Source organism: Paramisgurnus dabryanus, chromosome 2 (assembly GCF_030506205.2).
Source record: "Paramisgurnus dabryanus chromosome 2, PD_genome_1.1, whole genome shotgun sequence".
Classification (NCBI taxonomy): Eukaryota; Metazoa; Chordata; class Actinopteri; order Cypriniformes; family Cobitidae; genus Paramisgurnus; species Paramisgurnus dabryanus.
This window is the reverse complement of record NC_133338.1, coordinates 53943925-53967164: the sequence shown is the minus strand read 5'-3', so window position 1 is coordinate 53967164 and position 23240 is coordinate 53943925. Positions and strand designations below refer to the sequence as shown.

General features: G+C 36.5%; 1 protein-coding gene and 1 pseudogene across 1 annotated transcript in view; one reads left to right on the top strand and one right to left on the bottom strand.

Annotated features, from left to right (window-relative positions):
- Positions 1-2307, bottom strand: part of pde5ab (phosphodiesterase 5A, cGMP-specific, b) — a 52851-nt gene extending 50544 nt beyond the window's left edge. Inside the window, exon 1 of the mRNA XM_065261746.2 lies at positions 2125-2307. Within this exon, the coding sequence (XP_065117818.1) occupies positions 2125-2129 (5 nt within the window). The 5' untranslated portion in view covers positions 2130-2307. The remainder of the gene's footprint in view (positions 1-2124) is intronic.
- A 2350-nt stretch (positions 2308-4657) lies between these two features.
- LOC135743647 (blastomere cadherin-like) overlaps positions 4658-23240 on the top strand; it is a 36395-nt pseudogene continuing 17812 nt past the window's right edge.

Here is a 23240-nt window from a genome sequence, read left to right as displayed (position 1 = left end):
TGTATGTCGAATGATGCTAATTAATGTCTTTGTGTCAATTTATTGTTTAAAATTGTCTGCAAATGTGCATTTCCTATATATTACACGTGACCTTTCCACGGCATTACGCAATTACGTGAGGCCGTGCTGGCTCATCACACAGCCAGAAAAATAAGAGAAGTTGTGGTTTAAAAGAGCATATGTTTTATTTTTCTTGTCAAAAATGACAATCGTTCCTCTAGATAAGACCCTTATGCCTCGTTTGGGATCATTTAGAGTCCTTTGAAGCTGCATTAAAACTGCAATTTTAAACTGCATTAAAACTGTTAAGTGTTGGGGTCCATTAAACTCCATTAAAATGAGAAAAATCCTGGAATGTTTTTCTCAAAAAAAAAAAAAAAACATAATTTCTTCTCAAAAGACATAAAAATTTTGGATAACATGGTTTTTAGTAAATTATCAGGATTTTAAAGAAAATTGACTAAACCTTTAACTTACAGGCTGTGAGTCAGAAGCGTGATGAATTATAATAATGTCGGTCTCGTCTACATCACCAATCCCAGGAAGTAAACTGTTGACTACAATCCGTGCGTTTGTTGTAGTCCAAGAAACGAGATTTATGTTGGAGAAGATAACTCATCATCATTTACTTTGGGGTTTGTACCTTTTGCATATCGTTAACATGAACTATTACACATCTACACACCTAAGGAAATATAAAATTATGAATCAGACCATTGGTGCTCTTTAAATCAAAATGACTGATTTGTTTTGCAACAATGCATTCCCTTTAAATTGAATTTAAAGCTCATTAAAGCTGATAACAAATGTCTTGTTATTATTATTGCTATGTTATCATGCACGCAAATATAAGTGTTTTAACCCAGTGGATCTCAAACTTTTTCAGCGTGCGGCCCCCCTTATGTACGACGCATTTCTTCACGCCCCCTCCACAAAGAAAATGTATGACAAAAAACTGTTCTAAAACTTTTAATTACGCAAATCATATTAAATGATACAAATTAGTGCTGTTGGTTAGTAGCCTTAGTTTTTTAGGTTTATTTGCACATAATTCATGATAAATTAATTTATTTTATAAGATAAAATAAAACTGGGGCCCCCAGTTTGAGAACCACTGTTTTAACCAATAGCACACGTTACTATATTACGATCCATATATGTTGTTTGTTATCTCTGTGTTATTTCAGGCAGTTTTCTTTTAGAGACAAACTAAACATTTGTCTGGAGTATGTAGTTCATCACTTTAAAAATATATATATTTTTTAATTAACAAATTAAGCTAAACAACTTCAAGTCAAAACTCAAAAAAGTAGGTTGAATTAACTTGCAAAACCAAGTTGTTTTAACTTCATGCTGCATTTTCTACAGTACTGCATATAAAGGCAACTACTGAAAGATGTGGCCGCCAACTAGGTCAGAAAAATAATAACAGAGGTTGCAGACACTGAGTTCATGACAATGCTTTTGCCAAAAAACACACAACCTCGATCAGTCACACAAAGTAAACATCTTACTCATTTTAAATCAAGTGCAGTAGTTTAGTTACATTACATATTACCAAAACAAATGTGAGGTAACCGTAAAATTTCATTAAATCTCTCTTGAGTGAGATCAGTACAGTAAAATGTTTTATTAATAACTTTTAATATATTTTATAGCTGTCCTCAATAGACCTGCACACACTCAACTGGTTTGAAGGTTCGGAAATTGTTCCCGAGATAAAAAAAGGACAATGTCCGAAAATAACTTAATGGTTTGACACGCTGTTGCTAAAATATGAGCGCCATGACACTGAACTGGAGTGAGAAAATACAACCACAAATCAACAAACATAAATCTGTGGTGTTGACACAGATCCTTGCTGAAAGTGAATCATAAACAAGATAAATTACAGGTTCGTTTTACTACGTGGTTATGCAATTGAACTTGACAGATGTACTAGTTAACTAACTATAAATGACCAGCGCAAACCCACTCACAAACATCCTAAACTGATGACAAGAGGTGCTAGAATCTCCTCCTTTTTTATATATATATATAGTTACACATAAACTTACATAACACAAACACGTGACTCAATTACAGACCCATCACATCTATGCACATCACACAATCTCAACTCACCCCATATTAAGTCTTCAAAACAAATTTTGTCTCTCTCTGATGCAAAGATTTTTCCTTCATTCCTCCCCGTCTCTCTCTTTCTTCTTCAAACCATCCCTCTTTAAAAAAGGCCTCTGGTGGACCGGTTTTTATTTATGTCCTTTTTTGGGGTTGGAAAAGGAGCGCGCTTGCAAAACATAACATTACAGCCTCACTGTTATAATGTAGCTGAGAAACTCTCTCTCTCTCTCTCTCTCTCTCTCTCTCTCTCTCTCTCTCTCTCTCTCTCTCTCTCTCTCTCAAAGCAACCCATTCTCACCAAAAAGCGTACAAATGACACGCAGTGTGATTATCGTGCAATAGATACGCCAAATTCCGATTTTGCGTGCATATGATACGCCAGTCCTTCCCATTCACTTATATGGCGAATCGTTTCGTGACGTTTTATTTATGGTTTTCTCATTTGTTTTCTGTTTTTTTTACCATTTTCGCTTGGGTTTAGGGTTAGAACAACTTTTTGTTATATAAAAATGACATCCTAACAAGATATTACATTTAGGTATGCTAATTTGCCCGTTAGAAAGATTCAGCGCTGCTTATTTAACAAGCATTGCTGAGGTACGGATGTTTGCGTCTCTCTCCATGGCTTATGTCATTACACACAGGTGAAATACAGCACAGAAAGTGTTGAAGTTTACTTCTCCGTACCCTGTCATTAAGCATTCTCAAGGGCTCTGTAAATATGCAGCTAGTGGGATTGAACGAGGAACAACTTGTGCCCACTGAGTTCAACAAATCCAAATAACTAGACTCTGGGGTACAGTCCTGGTAAACATGCATGGAGAAAAACAGAAGAAGACTCTGAGGACCAGCAGGTCTACCTACCTAGCAGATATAAGTGACAGATCATGTGATTGGGTGACTATGAAAAGTTATTCAGGCTTGATCAACTCTATAGATGAATCTATACATGAAATGGTATACATTTGTATCAGTATGTGTGTTCCCTGGGTTTAAACCCATGACCTTTTGCGCTGCTAATGCAATGCTCTACCACTGAGCAATATTTAAAGATACACAGCTATAAAAGAGATGTTAGCTATTAAGTAAATTATTTTACAGGGGTAAGATTAAAGAGTTAAAGTGACTTTAGAAGTATACAGATAAAATACTTTTTGTTTAAGAGATAAATTACAGTCTCAATCATAAAAGTTATTAATGAAAATGGAGAGTGCGAGAAATAAGGCGTGTCTGCCCCCTTCCGGTGGTTTTGTAATACTACACAATTACCAACTCGGTTTGTGTCGGTATATAAAAATAAAAAACTATAATATAATTGGATGAAAATATTCTGCTCTGGAAAATGCTCTGGAAAATGAAGCATGTACGAAAAAAAATTCTCAGAAATAATAAGATAACTTTAGCACGCATTGGTCATGAGTGTTTCAGGTTACCTTATACTGGATGATGAGAAAATGCATTGAAACATTTGAAGACATTCAGCTGTGGCCTGAGGTAAACTCATAGATGACTCTCATTCAAATCCTTATGGTGTATCTGTGATAAGTGTTGCTCTATTTCCTAACCGGATCATGCGAAGTTTTAGGAGTTAAGGCGGAAAAAAATTATTTCCGTGTGTTTATGGCACAGCAGTCACTCCAGTAAACCATAACTAAACAGTCGGTTTTAGTTATTTTTAAAGCATTTTCCAAAGTAATAAAACCGGTGACCTATCGTCATCTGCCACTACTAAATGATGCTGACTGTGTATGTGCAGTGTTTCAATGTTCTGGCTAGACGGGATACAGCTACACCCAAATCTCGCGAGATGTTGGGTTTAGGGTTAGGTTTGGGGGTAGGATTAGGATGAAGAACATCGGTGTTGGCTAGATATGATACAGCTTAATAAGGGCCTCAATTTTCGGTTTAGGGCTGGAATTAGGATGGAAACCGCGCTCATCCCGCGAGATTTCGCGAGATCTTGGTCGTAGTTGTATGCCTTTTAGTCACCAACAGTGATTTAAACTGCAATTCATCGACTGGCCGCTAGAGGCATAGACCCTCATGTTAAAATTCCCATCTTTATAGCAGAAAAAATATGTTTATAGCCTGGTAAAAATTTGTTTTTGGTCTGGATGCGCGGCCAAGATGGCAACGGCAGGCATCGCCTACTATTGGCTTAAAAAAATCTCTTCACACACCTATGAGTGACGTCACTGACACTACGTCCATCTACGTCGAGATGATGTGTGTTCTTATATGTTTTTGTTTTGTCTGATATATTTTCTATTTTGTATTATTGCTGTAATGTAACTGCAAGTTAAATATAAATAAAAAAACATGCCATTGTTAACTAATATAAAAAGAGATGATGTGTGCTCATGTTTCCTAAAGCATATAGGAGAGAGTCTTGGTGTTCAATAAAAAGCATTTTTGTCCAAATTAAATGAACCATTCTAACATAAAAAATTGAATTTGATACTTAATGTATTGGTCCTGTTATATAAGTGTATAGGCCACACCCTTAGGCAGCTAATAAAGCAATGATGAAAACCAGATGTGTGTGCATTGCGAAATTTAGGGAATTTTTGTTTCTTTCAGAGGAGCAGCTGTATGAGCTTAACATTCATCGAAAAGAGAGACTTTACAACTTACAAAATGATCATTGTGCAGTTAGGAGTTATTATTTTCTTATGTCAGGTAAGATTTTATTCCTCACAGCAGGAAATGTTTTTAAAACTATTATAAATGTTCCTATGATTAGTTGCCTTTTTAAAATCTCCTATGCTCTTACAATGCAGAAGAATTGTTTGTTCTTCGTGTAACATTGTTTAAATGTTTAAATATTATTTTTATAACCTAAACATATTTAGTTTACATTTAACAGCATGATGCTATTCAGTGTTGCATGTGTTTTGTGAACATAAAAGTGCAGAAAAGACAAATTATTATAAAGGGAATTGTGCAAGACCTAGAATCTAGGGGTGGGGAACCCTGGTCCTGGAGGGCCATTGTCCTACAGATTTTAGTTTCAACCCTAATTAAACACACCAAAAAAATCTAATTAAAGCCTTCAGGATTATTTAGAAATGAAATTCAGGTGTGTTTGATTTGGGTTGGAACTAAACTCTGCAGGACAGTGGCCCTCCAGGACCCAGGGTTCCCCACTCCTGACCTAGATACTGAAATAGACACGCCCCTTCTTTCTGTAACTCCACCCTTTAAAATGTGAAATTACAGAAGTAGCACATCAGTTTAGAATTAAATAGCTTAAGAAAGATTCAGATTTTTTGTAATTTTATAAAGTATGTAATCCACAGTTTAGGAGTCATTAGAATATTTTATTGATTTAATTTTAGGCTTGATTATTGTGCATATGTGTAAAACATTTATTGTTTCATTATTCACGATATCATAAATATAAAAAAAGAAGTATGTTACATAAAGGAATTTAATGAATTGTTTTTTATTTTTGTATAGGTATTTTCATGTGGATTTGCCGAAGAGTTGCCATGCACACCTGGATTTGATTCAGAGTCATTTGTGTTTAAAGTGCGCAGTGATCACCTTGAAAGTGGCAAAAGACTTGGCAAAAGTAAAAAACTTAAAATCCTTGTATATAACAACACTTAGCTTAAACAACTGAACATTGAAGCATTGTTGTAATTTTTATAGTAAATTATGTACATAATTGATTTAAATATTTAAACATAATAATTTATAAAAGTGGTTTATTTGTAGGATAACTTTATTTTTCTGCATGTAAATTTTGTTTTGTTTCTCTTTCTTTGGCCATTCCTATATCTCTTAATGTTTTTTTCTATTAATTTAAAAAGAAAGAAAGGTGGATTTTTAAAAGCACCCTTAAAATAATCAAATACATAAACTCAGAAATAAAAAAGGGGTCACTGGGCCGGTACCCTTTCAAAAACGCAACCTTTGTACCTAAAGAATCCATATTTGTACCATATGTACACATATCTGTGCCTAAATGATACAGTACATCTAAGTTTTTTAAAGGGTACCATTTTTATTGGTTTATTTGCACAAATACAAAAATACATACAATAAAAAATTAAAATAAAATCCATATATTGTGCAGGGAAAGGGCTTATTTAAAACCTCCACCTAACAACAACAAAACTTAACTAGGCCTAAATAATATATATATATATATATATATATATATATATATATATATATATATATGAGAAAATAATAAAAATAGTAATATGCTTAAAAGAAGCAGAGAAATCAAATACTTAAAACCTCAATGAACAAAAGCACAGTTACAAAGCAGCAATAAAACGATTCTTTATACATCTTTTATAACTTTTTACTTTAACATTTTTCTGCTAAATAAGATAAATCATTCCATAATTAGGAGTACATAGTATTGACCTCTACAAGTAAGTATTTTGGGGAGATGAAAATCTGAACATTGATGAGTTAAGTAACTGTGAACCTGTGAATTTACTTTAAAATACATTGTAAATTGCTCTGGAATGTTACCTTCACCTGAATATAATTTATAAATAAAGCACAAATTTGAGAAATATTGATAAACAGTAAGAATTAGTAATTGATAAACAGTAAGAAGTTTTTGAAATATATTACAATATATGAGATATGGATAAATTAAAATATAATAAAGAGTAAGAAGACACTCTGTGGCAACAAGATGCCTTAACCTCCTTATTATACCAGTAGATTTATGTATTTTCCTACTTACATAATCAGCTTGTTCCCTCCTCAAACTCTTATCAACTAAAACTCCCAAGAATTTTGCAGTTGACACTAACTTGAGGCAACTCAACAGACTCAATTGTAATTTCTGCTAAATCCTTAGGGTATAATTTTTTATCACTAAAAATCTGAAAGTTCGATTTTTTTACATTTAGAGATAATTTATTTAACCAATTAGCATATGCAATAAGACTATCATTTACACTCTTAATCAATAAGTTAAAATTTGAGTGAGAAAATTTAAGGATGTATCATCTGCAAACATTATTGGAGTAAGAATATTTGAAACATTCGATAAATCATTTACATATATATAGAAATAGTAAGGGTCCAAGAATAGACCCTTGAGGAACCCCACAGAGTAATCTTGCTCTATTAGAATAGCAACCATTAACACAAACAAACTGTCTTCTATTCGAGATGTAATTGTTCAACCACTAATATGTAAGATCATGAAAACCATTTTTGTACAACTTTTCCAATAAAATTTAATGATAAACTGTGTCAAATGCTTTTGACAAGTCTATAAAAATATTATAAGTAAATTCATGATTTTCAAGTTCAAGAGTAACATTGTCAACCATCCAGTGGTGTAGTGGTGCCTGGAGAATACTCTTAAGTTACGCTCTCATTTTTTAAAGCAGACGTGGGTATACCCGATGCCATCTACCCCGTAACTACACCACTGGTACCATCCTAGTTGTACCATTTTATTCTAAGATTGTAGACTTGAAAGGATTGGTCTGTATAATAAAAGGCTTAACTTATTATCCCAAATTTTATTGTGCAAATCATGTTTTTTTCTCTGAAAGTAATCTTCAATGCCTGTGATGGAAGATCAAGATCAGTCTTTCAGTCGGGCAGCAAGCGGTTTGCTGTGAGAACAGATGGAAGTGTAAGAACAAAGACACTGGTGACTCTTAATGAAGGACAAATTAAGTTTAATGTACATGCTTGGGACTCCAATGGTATGAAGCACACAGCATCTGTCAGAGTTGAATGTACTGCTCACCATCATGAAGATCCTCTCATGAATACTGCGGTGGACATCACTCCACAGGTACACACAAGAGTCTGGAGATAACAACTAATGGTTAATTTTAAGTTAAATTATTTGCATTTTAATGACAGAGAGGTTTTATTTGATCCTGTTGGACATTCCAGGTTTAGGCTAGCATTGTTCAAGGTTATTTTTAACCCAGCGTTGGGTCAAAAAGGGCCAACCCCAGCTGTTGGTTAAAGGTGTTATGTGTAGATTTTAGTGGTGTAGATTGTAAATTGCAACCAACAACTCAGTCCACAGCTCACCCCTCCCTTTCGAAATGCATAGAGAAGCTACCGTAGCCACCACAGGACAAACATGTGTAATGTACGAGACATTGTAGACACAAAACATGCTCGGTAGAGCAGTTTGTCCGTTTATGGAGCTTTTCCTTGCATGAGAGGGTTTGTGGGCTTCACTTTACATTTACGCTTTTATCTAAAGCGACTTACAAAGATAAGGAAACAATCAAGTTACACAATGCACCCTTGTGTGGTGTTCGGGTCTGTGGGACCCGTTTTGAATGTTTACTGAAAGAAAAATTATGCAATTAATTGTTGTTTCAACCTCAGATTTATTGGCCTTGGCTCATTTTCTATGAAGAACATAAAAATAAACAACTTTATAATTAATGTACACTGTACACCCAGTGGACCAGATGGACACAGTATATGTGTATAAAATGCAAGAAATGCATACACAACACAGCTACACATTAAAAATTTGCTTCTTATGTGTTGTGTTGGCTGGCATGAACAGGTTATGTGTTTAGTGTGGATGATGTCTTATGATACGGCATCTGTTCAGTTTGGGGCCTGTGCTGTGTAGACTGACCCTTACGAAAAAGAAGTATACTTCAAGTTCATTATATTAAGTATACTTAAGTAATGTTGGAGTATAGTTTTAAGTATACTTTATGTAGTAAGTGTACTAACATTTATGTTCTAGTAGTAAACTTGTAAGTGTACTGCTTGAATACTGCTTGGGACTAAATTGGCCCACTTTTAGTATATAAAAGTATACTTCTAAGTGTACTATAAGTGTAAGAGTAGTCAACTTTAAGTGTACAACTAGTGCACAATTAGTTCTTCATTTGTACTGCAAGTGAACTCATGAGTATACTAGTAGTTTTCTAGACTTATACTTCAAGTGTACATGCAAATGTTCTGTTAGATTACTCTTAGTAAACTAGTAGGTTACTAATTTTGTGCTGCAGGTATACTTCCAAGTGTTCTTTTAATATACTTTTAGATAACTAGTAGTTTACTAGTCATATACTGAAAGTGTAAATGCAAATGTTCTGTTAGTGTACTCTTTGTAAACTAGTAGGTTACTAATTTTGTGCTGCAGGTATACTTCCAAGTTTTTTTTATATACTTTTAGTTAACTAATAGTTTAATAGTCATATACTGAAAGTGTACATGCAAGTGTTCTGTTAGTGTACTCTTAGTAAAATAGTAGGTTACTTATTGTGTGCTGCAGGTATACTTCCAAGTGTTTTTTTAATATACTTTTAGTTAACTAATAGTTTACTAGTCATATACTGAAAGTGTACATGCAAGTGTTCTGTTAGTGTACTCTTAGTAAACTAGTAGGTTACTTATTGTATACTGCTTGTGTAACAAAGCACTTTGACACTGAGGATCCATCTGCAGGTTTTTATTAAACACACTCATATTCCAACAGGCAAGGTTAAACAACAGCAAACACAGCAATGTAGGGCAGGCAAATCTCGTAGTCATGAAACAGGCAAAAGGGTCAGCAATGACAGCCAGTACAAATCAAGACTTTGCACTGACTGAATGTTTCCAGAGAGTTTATATAGGCTGTCCAATGTGTTTCAGGTGGCAGACCAATCAGTCCAGGCATGCGGGATTATGGGAAATGGAGTCCAGAACGAAAGTTAATTTTCAGGGGGTTCAGCCATATATATAGATATATATACAACCTCAAATCAGAAACAGTTGGGACACTGTAGAAATTGTGAGTAAAACAGGAATGGAATAATTTACAAATCTCATAAACTTATATTTTATTCACAATAGAATATAAATAACATATCAAATGTTGAAAGTGAGACATTTTGAAATGTCATGCCAAATATTGGCTCAATTTGGATTTTATGAGAGCTACACATTCCCAAAAAGTTGGGACAGGTAGCAATAAGAGTATAAAAGTTAAATGTACATATAAGGAACAACTAAAGGACCAATTTGCAACTTAATTGGCAACATGATTGGGTATAAAAAGTGTAGCAGTGTCTCTCAGAAGTCAAGATGGGCAGAGATAGCCTATATTCTATTGTGAATAAAATATAAGTTTATGAGATTTGTAAATTATTACATTCCTTTTTTACAATTTCTACAGTGTCCCACTCTAGTGTCCCATTTTATATATATATATATATAATTTTAGTATTTATTATTTTTTGTTTGATTAGCTCACTGATAGCATACGAAAGATTTAGCTTCAAATTGAAAGTACAATTAAAAGGTACAAGTAAAAAAATTAATACACATTGTATTGTACTTTAAGTGCAATATATTAATATTTATAGTATGATGTTAAGTTCACTTAAAGTAAAGTTGAGTAGTAAACTACTAGTTAACTAAAAGTATAGTAAAAGAAAACTTGCAAGTATACCTGCAGCACACAATTAGTAACTTACTAGTTTACTAAGAGTACACTAACAGAACACTTGCATGTATACTTTCAGTATGAGTACACTAGTTAACTAAAAGTATAGTAAAAGAATACTTGCAAGTATACCTGCAGCACAAAATTAATAACTTACTAGTTTACTAACACTAAAGATTCTCCATAAAGATAATATACATTTGTACACTACATATACTTTCAAAATTTACTTAAAATATACTGTTTCTAAAGGATGCTAAATAATGTATTTTATAAATATGCTGTCAGTGCATTATTATAATGATAACTTTAACAGATAAAGTATACCTAAAATAAACTTTAAAATAAGTTCAAATTAGTATACTTTAAAAATTGCACAGAACTTTAACTCCAAGTATATTTTTTTAAAGTATACTTTTAGAAAATATACTAAATTATAATTATTTTGAAATATGTTAAAAGTTTAATTGTAAGCAAATATGTTGTAAGCATACTTTCAATATAATCAAAGATGGTACATTTCTTTCTAAGTATATTTGTAATGTACTATTGCAAAGTTAAATATACTTGAAATACAATAAAGTATATGTATTTTTCACCAGGGCTATTCATATGGCTTTTTGCAGCTTTCTTGATGTAGCTTTCGTTGTTGCATTTTTACTTTATACTTTTAAGTATATGTCAGTAAACAAGTATAGGCCAAATATACTTAGACATTTCGGTCAGTATAGGTCAAGTATACTTTAGTACAATTTAAGTATATTTCTAAGAAGTACCTAAAGTACATTTTAGAGAAGTACATAAAAAGTAAACTGAAAGTATACTTTCTTATTTTAAGTTTAAAAGAAGAATACTTATAGCACACTTCAATAAACTTCTTTTTCGTAAGGGGACACAAATGTGTACAATTTCAAAAAGTTCAAATAATTAAACATCAACAGTGGTGAAAAACTTTGTTTCATTTATACTTATTTAAGATAAATATGATTTTTCCCCCAATATCTGGATCAGAATAGAATTTCCTTCTTTTATTTCATATTAACGAATGGCACTTTAGTTTATAAATAGTCCTCTACCAGTGGTAAATGACCAATATTAACCATAAATTCTGTCTATATTACTTGCAATAAGGCTAAAGTTAACATCTGTAAACAATATTACATAAATTTGTATGAATGCCTTGGTTTAAGATACTAATAATTCTCTGGGTCCACCAGACCCACAAACATCATCTAAGTAACAAAAATACGAACACCACACAAGGGTTAAATTAACCCAGAAGATGTTTTGACTCAACAATTAAAAACAGCATTTTGAGTTGAATGGACATTAATAGATTTGCTTTAAACACATCAATAATTTTTTTTACTGAAACATTTTGTTTTTCAGATGGAATCCTCAGATGATGTGGTTATGGAGTTTCCAAGGTCTTCAGCAGGTCTAAAGAGAGCAAAGAGAGGTTGGGTTATTCCACCGTTAAAAGAATCTGAAAACAGTAATGGTCCTTTCCCACAATTTCTAGCTCAGGTGAGTAAACATCATTTAGATGTAGGCCTTCAACAGATGCTTTTATAAATATAAACCTTACAAAGGTGAGGAAACCATCTATACGTTCATCAAATATTTTTGCGACCAATCCGCTTAATCCCGCCCTCAGACCATTCAGAAATAGCGGGTTTTAGGTAGAATTTATTAAGAGTCTGATAATAAATAAATAAATTGTGTTACTGACTTTGTGTCTTTCTGTATTTAGATCAAGTCAGATTATGCTGCAGAAAATACGTTGACATACAGTATCACAGGTGAAGGAGCAGATCAGCCACCTGTGGGTCTTTTCACATGTGATAAACATACAGGAAAATTTTATGTGATGCAGCCGCTTGACAGAGAGAAAAAAGCTTATTATAAAGTAAGTTATCTTAATATTTAAACCTTACTCACAATCAGATGTATTAATATAAAATAAACAACACCAAAACAATTTAAATGTAAACAAATTCTGGGACACCATTCACCAGTCTATGGTGTCCCAGATCTGCTTGGTTACAAATATTGTTCAAAATATATTTGAGTTCAGCAGAACAAAGAAATTTAAACAGGTTTGGAGCAACTTCAGGGTGAGTAAATGATTTTCATGTTTTGGTGAATTAACCCTTTAACATTTCATTGTCTTCAGCTCATCGCTCATGCTGTTGGAGAAGGAGGTGTAATAGAGAAGCCAATGGATATCATTATTGAGGTGATTGACCAAAATGATAATAGACCTCAGTTTACTCAAAATCCTTTCAATGGAAACGTTCCTGACGCTGCTCCTAAAGGTAAGTGTTTCATTTCTAATCACACTTTCACATGATATGATTTATAGGAGGCAGTGAATCATCTTATTCATCTCTCTCTGAAGATTATGAGTTTATGACAGTCACAGCCACTGATGCAGATGATCCAAATACTGCAAATGCTGAACTCAGATACACAATTATCAGCCAAGATCCACCATCACCAAATCCAAATATGTTTGACATCAATGCTGTAACCGGAGGGATTCGTGTGAACAGTGAAGGCCTGGATAGAGAGGTGAGAGATTACATTTAATGATAGACTCATGAGTTCATGGAAGACAAAACTAACCTGTGAACGTCTTATCTTTTTAGAAATTTCCCAAATATACTTTGGTCATTGAGGCTGCAGACATGAGAGGACATGGTTTTCCAACGACCAGCACAGCTGTTATTACTGTCACTGACAGCAATGATAATCCACCTCAATTTAAGCAAACAGAGGTAACATACATAACCTAAGTTAATATATTTGTCTTAAACTGATTAGTTAGTAAACTACTAAATTGCCCTTATGTGTGTGAGTGTGAAGTCTGTGCATGACTCCAGCAAAAGACAAGCAGGTTTGAATAGATGATTAGTTTGATTAAATACACCAGTAGATTATAAATAACATGCTTTTGTTTTGTTTTTAGTACACTGTATCTGTCCCAGAGAATCAAGTTGGAGTTGAAGTTGCCAACCTTACAGTTACTGATGGAGATGAACCTGGATCACCTGCCTGGTCAACCAAGTATAAGATTATCAGCGGTGATGAAGGAGGAGTTTTCGGTGTCAGTACTGGACCCAGTCAGCTGGAGGGAATCATCACCACTGTGAAGGTATGAACCTAAAATGTTAACACGACCGTTATGAAGACACACAAATATAAACTTTCATTCTTGTCTTATACTTTTAGCCTCTGGATTTCGAGGAGACCAAGCAGTTCATTTTGTCTGTGATTGTTGAGAACGATCATCCGTTTGTCGGCTCTTTGCCCACATCCACCGCCACAGTCACTGTCAATGTGTTGGATGAACAAGAATAAGAGAAGCAGATTGGATCAATAAATTACAGCACACAACTGTAAGAGGCTGTCAGTCATGTGAGAGATGATGGATTTGATAGATTTAGTCTGGATTATAATCACTATTATAGCAAACATTTTTTTTGTTGGTGGTTTGTTAGATTATGATTTAAATGCCACTGCTGAACAATTTTTTTCCTTTTAAAGCCAAATATAAGTGTTGTACAGTATACTCTTTAGCTGTTACGCTGTCTGTCAACACTGGTGCTCTGTAACCTGTCTGATTACTGTGAATAAAGTCCATTCATAAAAGTGATTCAACTTTGGGTGTGACTCCCATTTCTCATCTTAACCATGACCTCTCACAAGGAACAAATTGCACCCACTGAGTTCAACAAATCCAGGTAACTCGACTGTAAACCTGACCTTATCCTCTGGAGACTAAGCAGAGCAAAGTCAGACTAGTAAAAGTTATTCAGGCTTTATCAACTCTATAGATGAATCTGTACATGAGATAGACAAAACTGTTGTCTTCAGATTTATAGAGAAATATACATTATACAAATACAAGGGAAGAAAAAGCGTCTTTGTTTGTGGGGTAAAAATGTCATTTTTGATAACTGCGACAGTTGAAAACAGCAAAAAACGATTGCCCCGGGTGTAAGATAGGGCTCTTAAATTCACCTGTCTAATGCAGACATGTGCCGAAAACTTGTCCCAGTCATAAAATGTATTCAAATCAGGGTTCCCACACCTTAGTTAACTTCAAATTCAAGGACCTTTCAAGGACTTTCCAGGTCCAATACCCTCAAATTCATGGACTAAATGTGAGGACACATTTCAAGTGAGATCAGGTTACATCGTGTTACCTTTTAAGATACATTGTTATAGTTCCCTTTGGAGGGAACTCGCGCTGCGTCACTGCGGTGACACTTTGGGGACGCCTCCAGGGGTAAGTGCGTCTGAATGTGTATATCAAATTCAACCAATGGTGAGGCTTAACGACAAAGACGCAGGAGCCAGGAAGTATATCGCTATCTGAAATATTGCCAAAGATGGCGTTACAGGGACGCAGGAAGTATGACAAGAGAGATGCAGCGTCTCGTTCCCTTCTCAGGGAACAACAGTAACATACGTAACCCGAGACGTTTTCATGTGTCAAACACAACTATGCAAAAAAACATTTTGGTATGAATCAACATTCGCACACAGAAGATATAAGCATTTAAAGCGAACAGTTTAGCACGTGTGCTTAAAAAGTCTAGAATTTTTATGATATTATACTACACTACACAGGGAATAATATGGATTTTTCCAGAAAACTTCTTGCATAAAATAGATTGAAGCACTTTCAATGACCTGTATCTATGTATGAATATTTTCAAAAACTTCCCAGGGCCTTGATTTTTTTCTCCCAGATTCACAAACTTTCAAGATCAATTAATCGATTAAAAATCAATAATTGTCCAAAAACAAATCTCTCAGAAATAATGACATCACTGTAGGACCACAGTCAGAAATTCCCATGCTGGTTTGGGGCTGGTTTAGCTTGTGGTCACCAGCATACCAGCACCAAAACACAACATATGCTGGTCTTGATGGTATGGCCAGCATGGGATGCTGGTGCTGATGACAACTTCTTCTTCCTTTATTTCTTTATGCCATTCCAGTGTCTATGGCTATATTCATGGCGAGAACCAGTTAATCCATTCACAAGTTTTATTCAGACAAGTTGATCCATACACAGGTTGGGGGAGGGACAGTTTGGCATTTTCAATATTCCTAACTTGCATGTTTTTGGTCTGTGGGAGGAAACCGAAGTTCCCGAAGTAAACCCACGCTGACACAGGAAGAACATGCAAACTCCACACAGAAAGGCCACCTGACCTAGCCAGGGCTCGAACCGGGAACCAGGGCTTCCCACTGAGCCACTGATATGCTGATGACCACCAGCACTAAACCAGCAAGGACCAGCATGGAAATTATGCTGGTCTTGCTGGTTTTTCCAGCAGGGTTGTTTCCTGATGGCAATGTCTGTGACAGGCAAAAATCCTGCAGTGTATCCCGGGCTTGTCTCTGTATTTTACTCGGGGGCGGACTGTAACCAAAAAGCCCATCTAAATGTGAGAGATCTTTACCCTCAGATCTAATACAAAAGCAGAGTTAAAGCTTCAGGTTTAACCTTGTTGTATATCACGGTTGGTAAGATGTCGTTGGCAGATAGTTAAAATGCATTCATTTGATTTCCTATAAAGTATTAGTAGCATTTATGTTTGTGGTGGGCCGCTTTGAGTTAAAAAGTCCAGGGCCACTTTTTGGTCCAAGTCCGCCCCTGTTCATACTAAACATGCATTGGCCTGTTAAATAACTGGATAGGCCACTCCCTCAGCCAGCTAATGTATGGAGAAATAATAAAAAACAGATGTGTGTGCACTGCAAAATTTTGGAAATTGTTGTTCCTTTCAGAGCAGCAGCTGTATGAGCTTAAAATTCACCGAAAAGAGACTTTAAAAATGATCATTGTGTGGTTAGGAGTTATAATTTTCTTATGTCAGGTAAGATTTTATTCCTCACAACAGAATTTTAAAAAAAAAAACTTCTGTATGACATTGATGATGTTTTAGATGTTTTTAAAAATAACCTGAAATGTTTCTATGAATTTAATGTTCTTACAATAGGTGAATAGGAATAGTTTTTTAATGTAACATTGTTTAAGTGCCATTTAGTTTTTATACAACAGGCTATTGAATGCTTTATTCTGTTTGGTTGACGCTTCACCTTGTGCCGCATTACCAACTTGGGTATGCATTATTTTCGAATAATTCAAAGGCCGTCGTCAATTATTCCTTACATATTTAGCAGCATGACACTATTCAGTGTTGCAATATTATTTTTATAGCGTAAAAAAATTTATTCAACAGCATGATGCTATTTAGTGTTGCAATTGTGTTTCTACAACATTAAAAATGCAGTAAAGGTAAATTATTATAAGGGGAATTGCGCAAGATGCCGTGTCTCAATCAACTCCCTTGTTCAGTAGTCTGGGCACTGATCAGCCATTTTAAGGGCCGTCTCAAACGCAAAGTCCTTCCAGTGCACTGCAATGTTCGTTCCCTAAAAATTCCCACTATGCAACGCAAAAACCAGTGAAAAATCGCGCAAGCCAACTTCATGAAACCAAACCAAACCGTTTGAAAATCGATAGAAAATTAAGCAAGTTATGGTCTTTTAAAAGTACATGCACCATTAAAACTCAATGCTACGAGTGAGCGAGTGCCCTGTGGTAAGATGGCCGCCAAATGCGGACGTTCCACTCAATTGGCCAGCAGCACGGGCGAGACATCTAGCCTTTATATATATCTATGATAAAATATCCAAAATCACTTGCACAGTGTGATTTATTTAATGCTTTTGTGTGGTTGCATTATAAGTTTCCAGAGTCTTCAGCGGGTCTGAAGAGAGAAAGGAGAGGTTTCATTATTCCACCTTTAAGTCAACCTGAAAACAGCATAGGTCCTTTCCCAAAAATGGTGGCTCATGTAAGTAAACGTAATATAAGCACTTCTTTTATTATTGCCTCCCTATGACAAATCGCTTTAATCTTTGTAAGTTGCTTTGGATAAAAGCATCTGCATGTAATGTAAATGTAATAGCATTTCGTTTTTTTATTGCAACTATTATTTTGCAATGCATCATCAGACTTTGTCACATGATACTTCACAGTTACAGTGGCACTATTTTTCGAGTTTTTTCTTTAACTTGACGACAATTTTATTGTTAAACATTTGTGTAACTCAAATAATTAAGAAAGCATTCTTAGGAGGATTTTTTTTATGTTATTAGCTTTGTAAAACCAATCTAAAGAAGTCATCTAACCCCCCAGTCCCCCAGTGAATTTCTCATTCAATATATATATAGATTATACAAGAGGGACTGTACGTATGAATATATTCACATAATGAATACTGTATGATACAGTTGAAAATAAAACAGGCTTGTGTTACTGACTTTGCGTCTTTCTGTATTTAGATCAAGTCACATTTTGGTCTGCAAACTAAGATGACGTACAGTATCACAGGTGAAGGAGCAGATCTGCCACCTGTGGGTCTATTCACATGTGATAAACATACAGGAAAATTTTATGTGACGCAGCCCCTCGACAGAGAGAAAAAAGCTTCATATAAAGTAAGTTATTTTTAGGTTAAAACCTTACTCACAAACGTATGTAAAAAAATGAAATAAACCACACCAAAACATTTTAAATTTAAAAATGATTTGGAGTTGTGATAAGGTCACCACAGATATTTCACACTTAAAGTTTTACCTCACTGAATAATAAAACTTCTGTCATCATTTATTCACCCACAAGATGTTCTGAACTTTGCTTTGCTGAACACACATGAAGATATTTAGAAAAATGTTTATAACCAAAACAGTTGGTAATCTGTGTCCTCCAGGCGTTTTCAGCCATCTGAAGGTCTCCAAAACACTTCTTAAAACACGAGGAGACCTGTCCTTTCAGACAGTTGCCCCTTAGCTTTGGAATGCTCATTACGTGTGCTAAACAAACTTTCACATTATATGAATTATAGGAGGCAGTGAATCATCTTATTTATCTTTCTCTGAAGATTATGAGTTTATGACGGTCACAGCCACTGATGCAGATGATCCAAATACTGATAATGCTGAAGTCAGATACTCGATTATCAGCCAAGATCCACCATCACCAAATCCAAATATGTTTGACATCAATGCTGTAACCGGAGGGATTCGTGTGAACAGTGAAGGCCTGGATAGAGAGGTGAGAGATGACATTTAATGATAGACTCATGAGTTCATGGAAGACAAAACTCATCTGTGAACTTCTTCTCTTTCAGAAATTTCCCAAATATACTTTGGTCATTCAGGCTGCAGACAGGAGAGGAAGTGGTTTTTCAACGACCAGCAAAGCTGTTATTACTGTCACTGACAGCAATGATAATCCACCTCAATTTAAGCAAACAGAGGTAACATAAATAACCTAAGTTAATATATTTGTCTTAAACTGATTAGTTAGTAAACTACTATATTGCCCTTATGTGTGTGAGTGTGAAGTCTGTGCATGACTCCAGCAAAAGACAAGCAGGTTTGAATAGATGATTAGTTTGATTAAATACACCAGTAGATTATAAATAACATGCTTTTGTTTTGTTTTTAGTACACTGTATCTGTCCCAGAGAATCAAGTTGGAGTTGAAGTTGCCAACCTTACAGTTACTGATGGAGATGATCCTGGATCACCTGCCTGGTCAACCAACTATAAGATTATCAGTGGTGATGAAGGAGGAGTTTTTAATATCAGTACTGGACCCAGTCAGCTGGAGGGAATCATCACCACTGTGAAGGTACTGAACCTAAAATGTTAACATAAAGACACACAAATATAAACTTTCATTCTTGTTTTATACTTTTAGCCTCTGGATTTCGAGGAGACCAAGCTGTTCATTCTGTCTGTGATTTTTGAGAACGATCATCCGTTTGTCGGCTCTTTGCCCACCTCCACTGCCACAGTCACTGTCAATGTGTTGGATGAACAAGAATAAGAAAAGCAGATTGGATCAGTCATGTGAGAAATGATGGATTTAATTGATTTAGTCTGGATTATAATCTCTGTTATATTCCTTTATTATTATCATCAATATTATTGCAAACATTTAACATGTTTCATTTTTTTTTTAATCTTCCCTTTTAAAGCCCAATATTAGTGTTGTACAGAATACTCTTTAGCTGTAACGCTGTCTGTCAACACTTTTCTGATGATCCGTCCTATTATTAGGAAAAAAGTTCATTGATACAATTGATTAAACTTTGTGTTTGACTTTTATTTCTCATTGTGATTTCTATTTTAAACCATGCCTTATACGAGTAACAAATTGCTCTGATTGAGTTAAAAAAAATCCAGGTAACTAGACTCTGGGGTAAACATGAAGGTACTGAATGCTCTTCATAAAATGTTAACACGACTTCTGTCTGTGATTGTTGAGAACGATCATCCGTTCTTTGCCCACATCCTGCACCACCACAGTCACTGTCAATGTGGAGGATGAACAAAGATAAGAAAAGCAGATAGGATCATTAAATTACATACATAGCATATGTCACAGGAGTGACGATCTTTTAGGCGGAACCAAAAATTTGGAAAGTTTTGGTTCCGCCCGGATGTTTCCGCCCGGACCGGTAAGGGCAAACACCGGACATCCGGTAGCGTCGCGAACGCTGTAATCAGCCAAATTACATACAGCTGAGAGTCATTAAGAGGAGCGCCGGGTGATTGGACGATGGCAACACTCAGGAGAGTATTTCAGGGCAGTTTAAGCCACAGTTTGGGTGCTTATTATTCCTGTTGTTGGTGTGTATCGTAGCGCTGAGTTGGGCTCACCGGGTACGCTATTTTGGATTGCTGTATTTGCTCTCTCTCTCATTTGGATTATAGACTTCCATTGATGAAGATACCGAAGACCTTATAGGTAGAAGAACTAAACGAATACTGACCTTGGATGAAAGAAACGAAGGAAGGAAAGACGCACCATTGTGAGTATATGGTTGTGGAAAAGTGGTGTTGGCGGCTGAAAACCACCCTGTCTATGCATCTGGGGTCCTAGCAGTGTGAGATCAACCTTGGAGAACGTGGGACGAAGAAAGTGCAGCAGTTGTGAGTAACGGAGTCTCCTTATGGAAGTATTGTGCATGTATTTGACCTGTATATCTCTTTGAGTGTTTCCGAAAGAGTGTGGGTGGCCCTACCCCTGAACCAGCGCGGTGGGTGAGCCGAAGAGTTTTTGTGCTGAAACAGCTCCGGTGACGTAAACAAACACTAGGCCGAGTTACCATCTCCATATTTATGTCCGGGGCGAAGTAAAGGAAGACGGGCGTCTATTTGTGTGCACTGAGCGTGGAGGGTGAGTCTTGGATATAGAAATTTTCACTTGAAGTGGTGCTGTGTAATGCTGTGTATTGCAGTGAGATTGCTGTTGTCTTGTCTGACGTACCCCCGCCTCCAGTCACTCGTTCCTGAGACGACGAAGAGGAAGAACGGTCCTAGAGTAAGACATGAATATGCTGTGAGTGTGTTTCAGTTTTAAAATCACGGAGCGGCATCTCAAAGTATTTTCCCAGCCAAACGCTTGGCGGACTTGAGCTTAGGAGTGGCGGTGAAGAACTGTGCTATCGGCGGTGTGTGAGTATTACTTATAATATTGCTACCTTACCTGTGTCTTTTTATCATCACAGAGCTTGAGGCGAAGGAGATCCGTCGGCCCGAGGTCTCGACGAAAGGGCGCCCCGGTCCAGTTTTCGATTGACCAACGGGTCTCGAGGAAAGGGCAGCGCTCGACCCGGTGTGCCGGCGTGACGTTCTCGCCCCTCTGTAGACCAACGAGCTCGCCGAGAGGGTTTTGGCCCCCGGCGGCACAGAGGAAACCACCGTCCAGTTGACGCAACGTGTAGGCCGCTAGCTTATCTGTGGAGAGAAAGAGCCAGCGTGAACGCTGAGATATCGAATTGTGAAGAGAGCCATACCTACCCAAAGCTGCAGTCAGCGCAGAGGTGAGAGAACCATTGGAAACCGATTCATTGTGCCTTTGTGTCCCAGCAGACATCTGTGGAGAGAGAGAGAGAGAGCCAGCGTGAACGCTGAGACACCGAACTGTGAAGAGAGCCATACCTACCCAGAGCTGTAGTCAGCGCGGAGGTGAGAGAACCATTGGAAACCGATTCATTGTGCCTTTATGTCCCAGCAGTCATCTGTGGAGAGAGCGAGAGAGAGCCAGCGTGAACACTGAGATAACGAACTGTGAAGAGAGCCATACCTACCCAAAGCTGTAGTCAGCGCAGAGGTGAGAGCACCATTGGAAACCGTTTCATTGTTCCTTTGTGTTCCGGCAGTCATCTGTGGAGGGAGAGAGCCAGCGTGAACGCTGAGACACCGAACTGTGAAGAGAGCCATACCTACCCCAAAGCTGTAGTCAGCGCAGGGTCATCTGTGGAGAGGGAGAGAGAGAGTCAGCGTGACCGCTGAGATATCAAGCCGTTCAGGAAAGCCCAACGTACCAGGAGCTGTGGTCAGCGACGAGGTGAGAGAAACCATTGGAAACCGATTCACAGTGCCTTTGTGTCCCAGCAGTCATCTGTGGAGGAGTAGAGAGAACCAGTGTGAGTGTTAAAGGAACGAGTAAGGAAGGAAACTCATACTCACCAAAAGCTGCAGTCGGTGAAGAGGTGAGAGAACCCTTTGAGGTCGATCCACTGTGTCCTCGTGTCCCGGCTGTAGTCTGTGGAGAAGGAGAGTGAGTCGACAAGCAAGGAGCTGTGTGAGATAGGCGGTGAACCGCCTCGAGCTAGCTACAGGTACACGGATAAGGAAAAGCCCATACCAACACTGATTTTGATTTATTCTGCCTCCAGGAAGGAAGAGGAGCGCGCCACGGGCAGAGGGAACTAGAGGCGGGAGCCCGTTCCCCGACGCAACCCCCACCCCCTGTCACTCACTTGCTCGTGGCCCCCTGGAGGGCAGAGCCGGACATTAGTTTTAATTCCCCTTTCCCCAATTCCCAGTACCTTTTAAATATTTAAATAAATAAAGAATACTTTTTATACTTACCTGTTCCTCGTTGTTTGGTCATTGGGTTGGTTTTGGGGACCTCCTCGAGGTGGAAATTGAGAAGGGGCGTGGCTTAACCACTAGCAGCCAGCCCCTGGCTTGTGACACATACTCAACATATGTATATAATACATCATATTTCTTTCATATAAGAGTACAACATTATAACATAATACGACAGCTACTGTGTACGCCTTCTGGACTACATGCAAATAAATGATATTTTGGACATCTCAGCACAACCACATGATACATTACGCATTATAACAGAAACATTCTCTGAATATTGTTACATTTTACTTTTATAACCTTTATAAATTTTCATGATTTGCAAATGAACATAAATTTATAAAGGCAACAGTATCATATGTCTTCCAGACATTTACAGTCTATTGATAAATTTCATTGATCTTTGGTTCTTCTGAGTACAGCATTTGATTCCCATTTTTTAAAAACAGATTTCAAATTTTTTAAAATATTTGTAAGTGTATGGAGATAAAAGAAGCCTAAAACACACATTGCAAGGTTGAAACATTTTGGAGATTGTGTGTGTGTTCTTGTGGCACATTTACTTGTAATAGCAGACTTATAATTATTTTTGTCTATCTGTTGTAGGTGGATCATGAGTGAAGCTCTGCGGGTCGGCCATTGACTTGATAACAGTGGTTTATGTTTATTCAATTTATGAATAAATCTCTCGCCAACCATTCATGTTACTCTTATCAGACTAAAT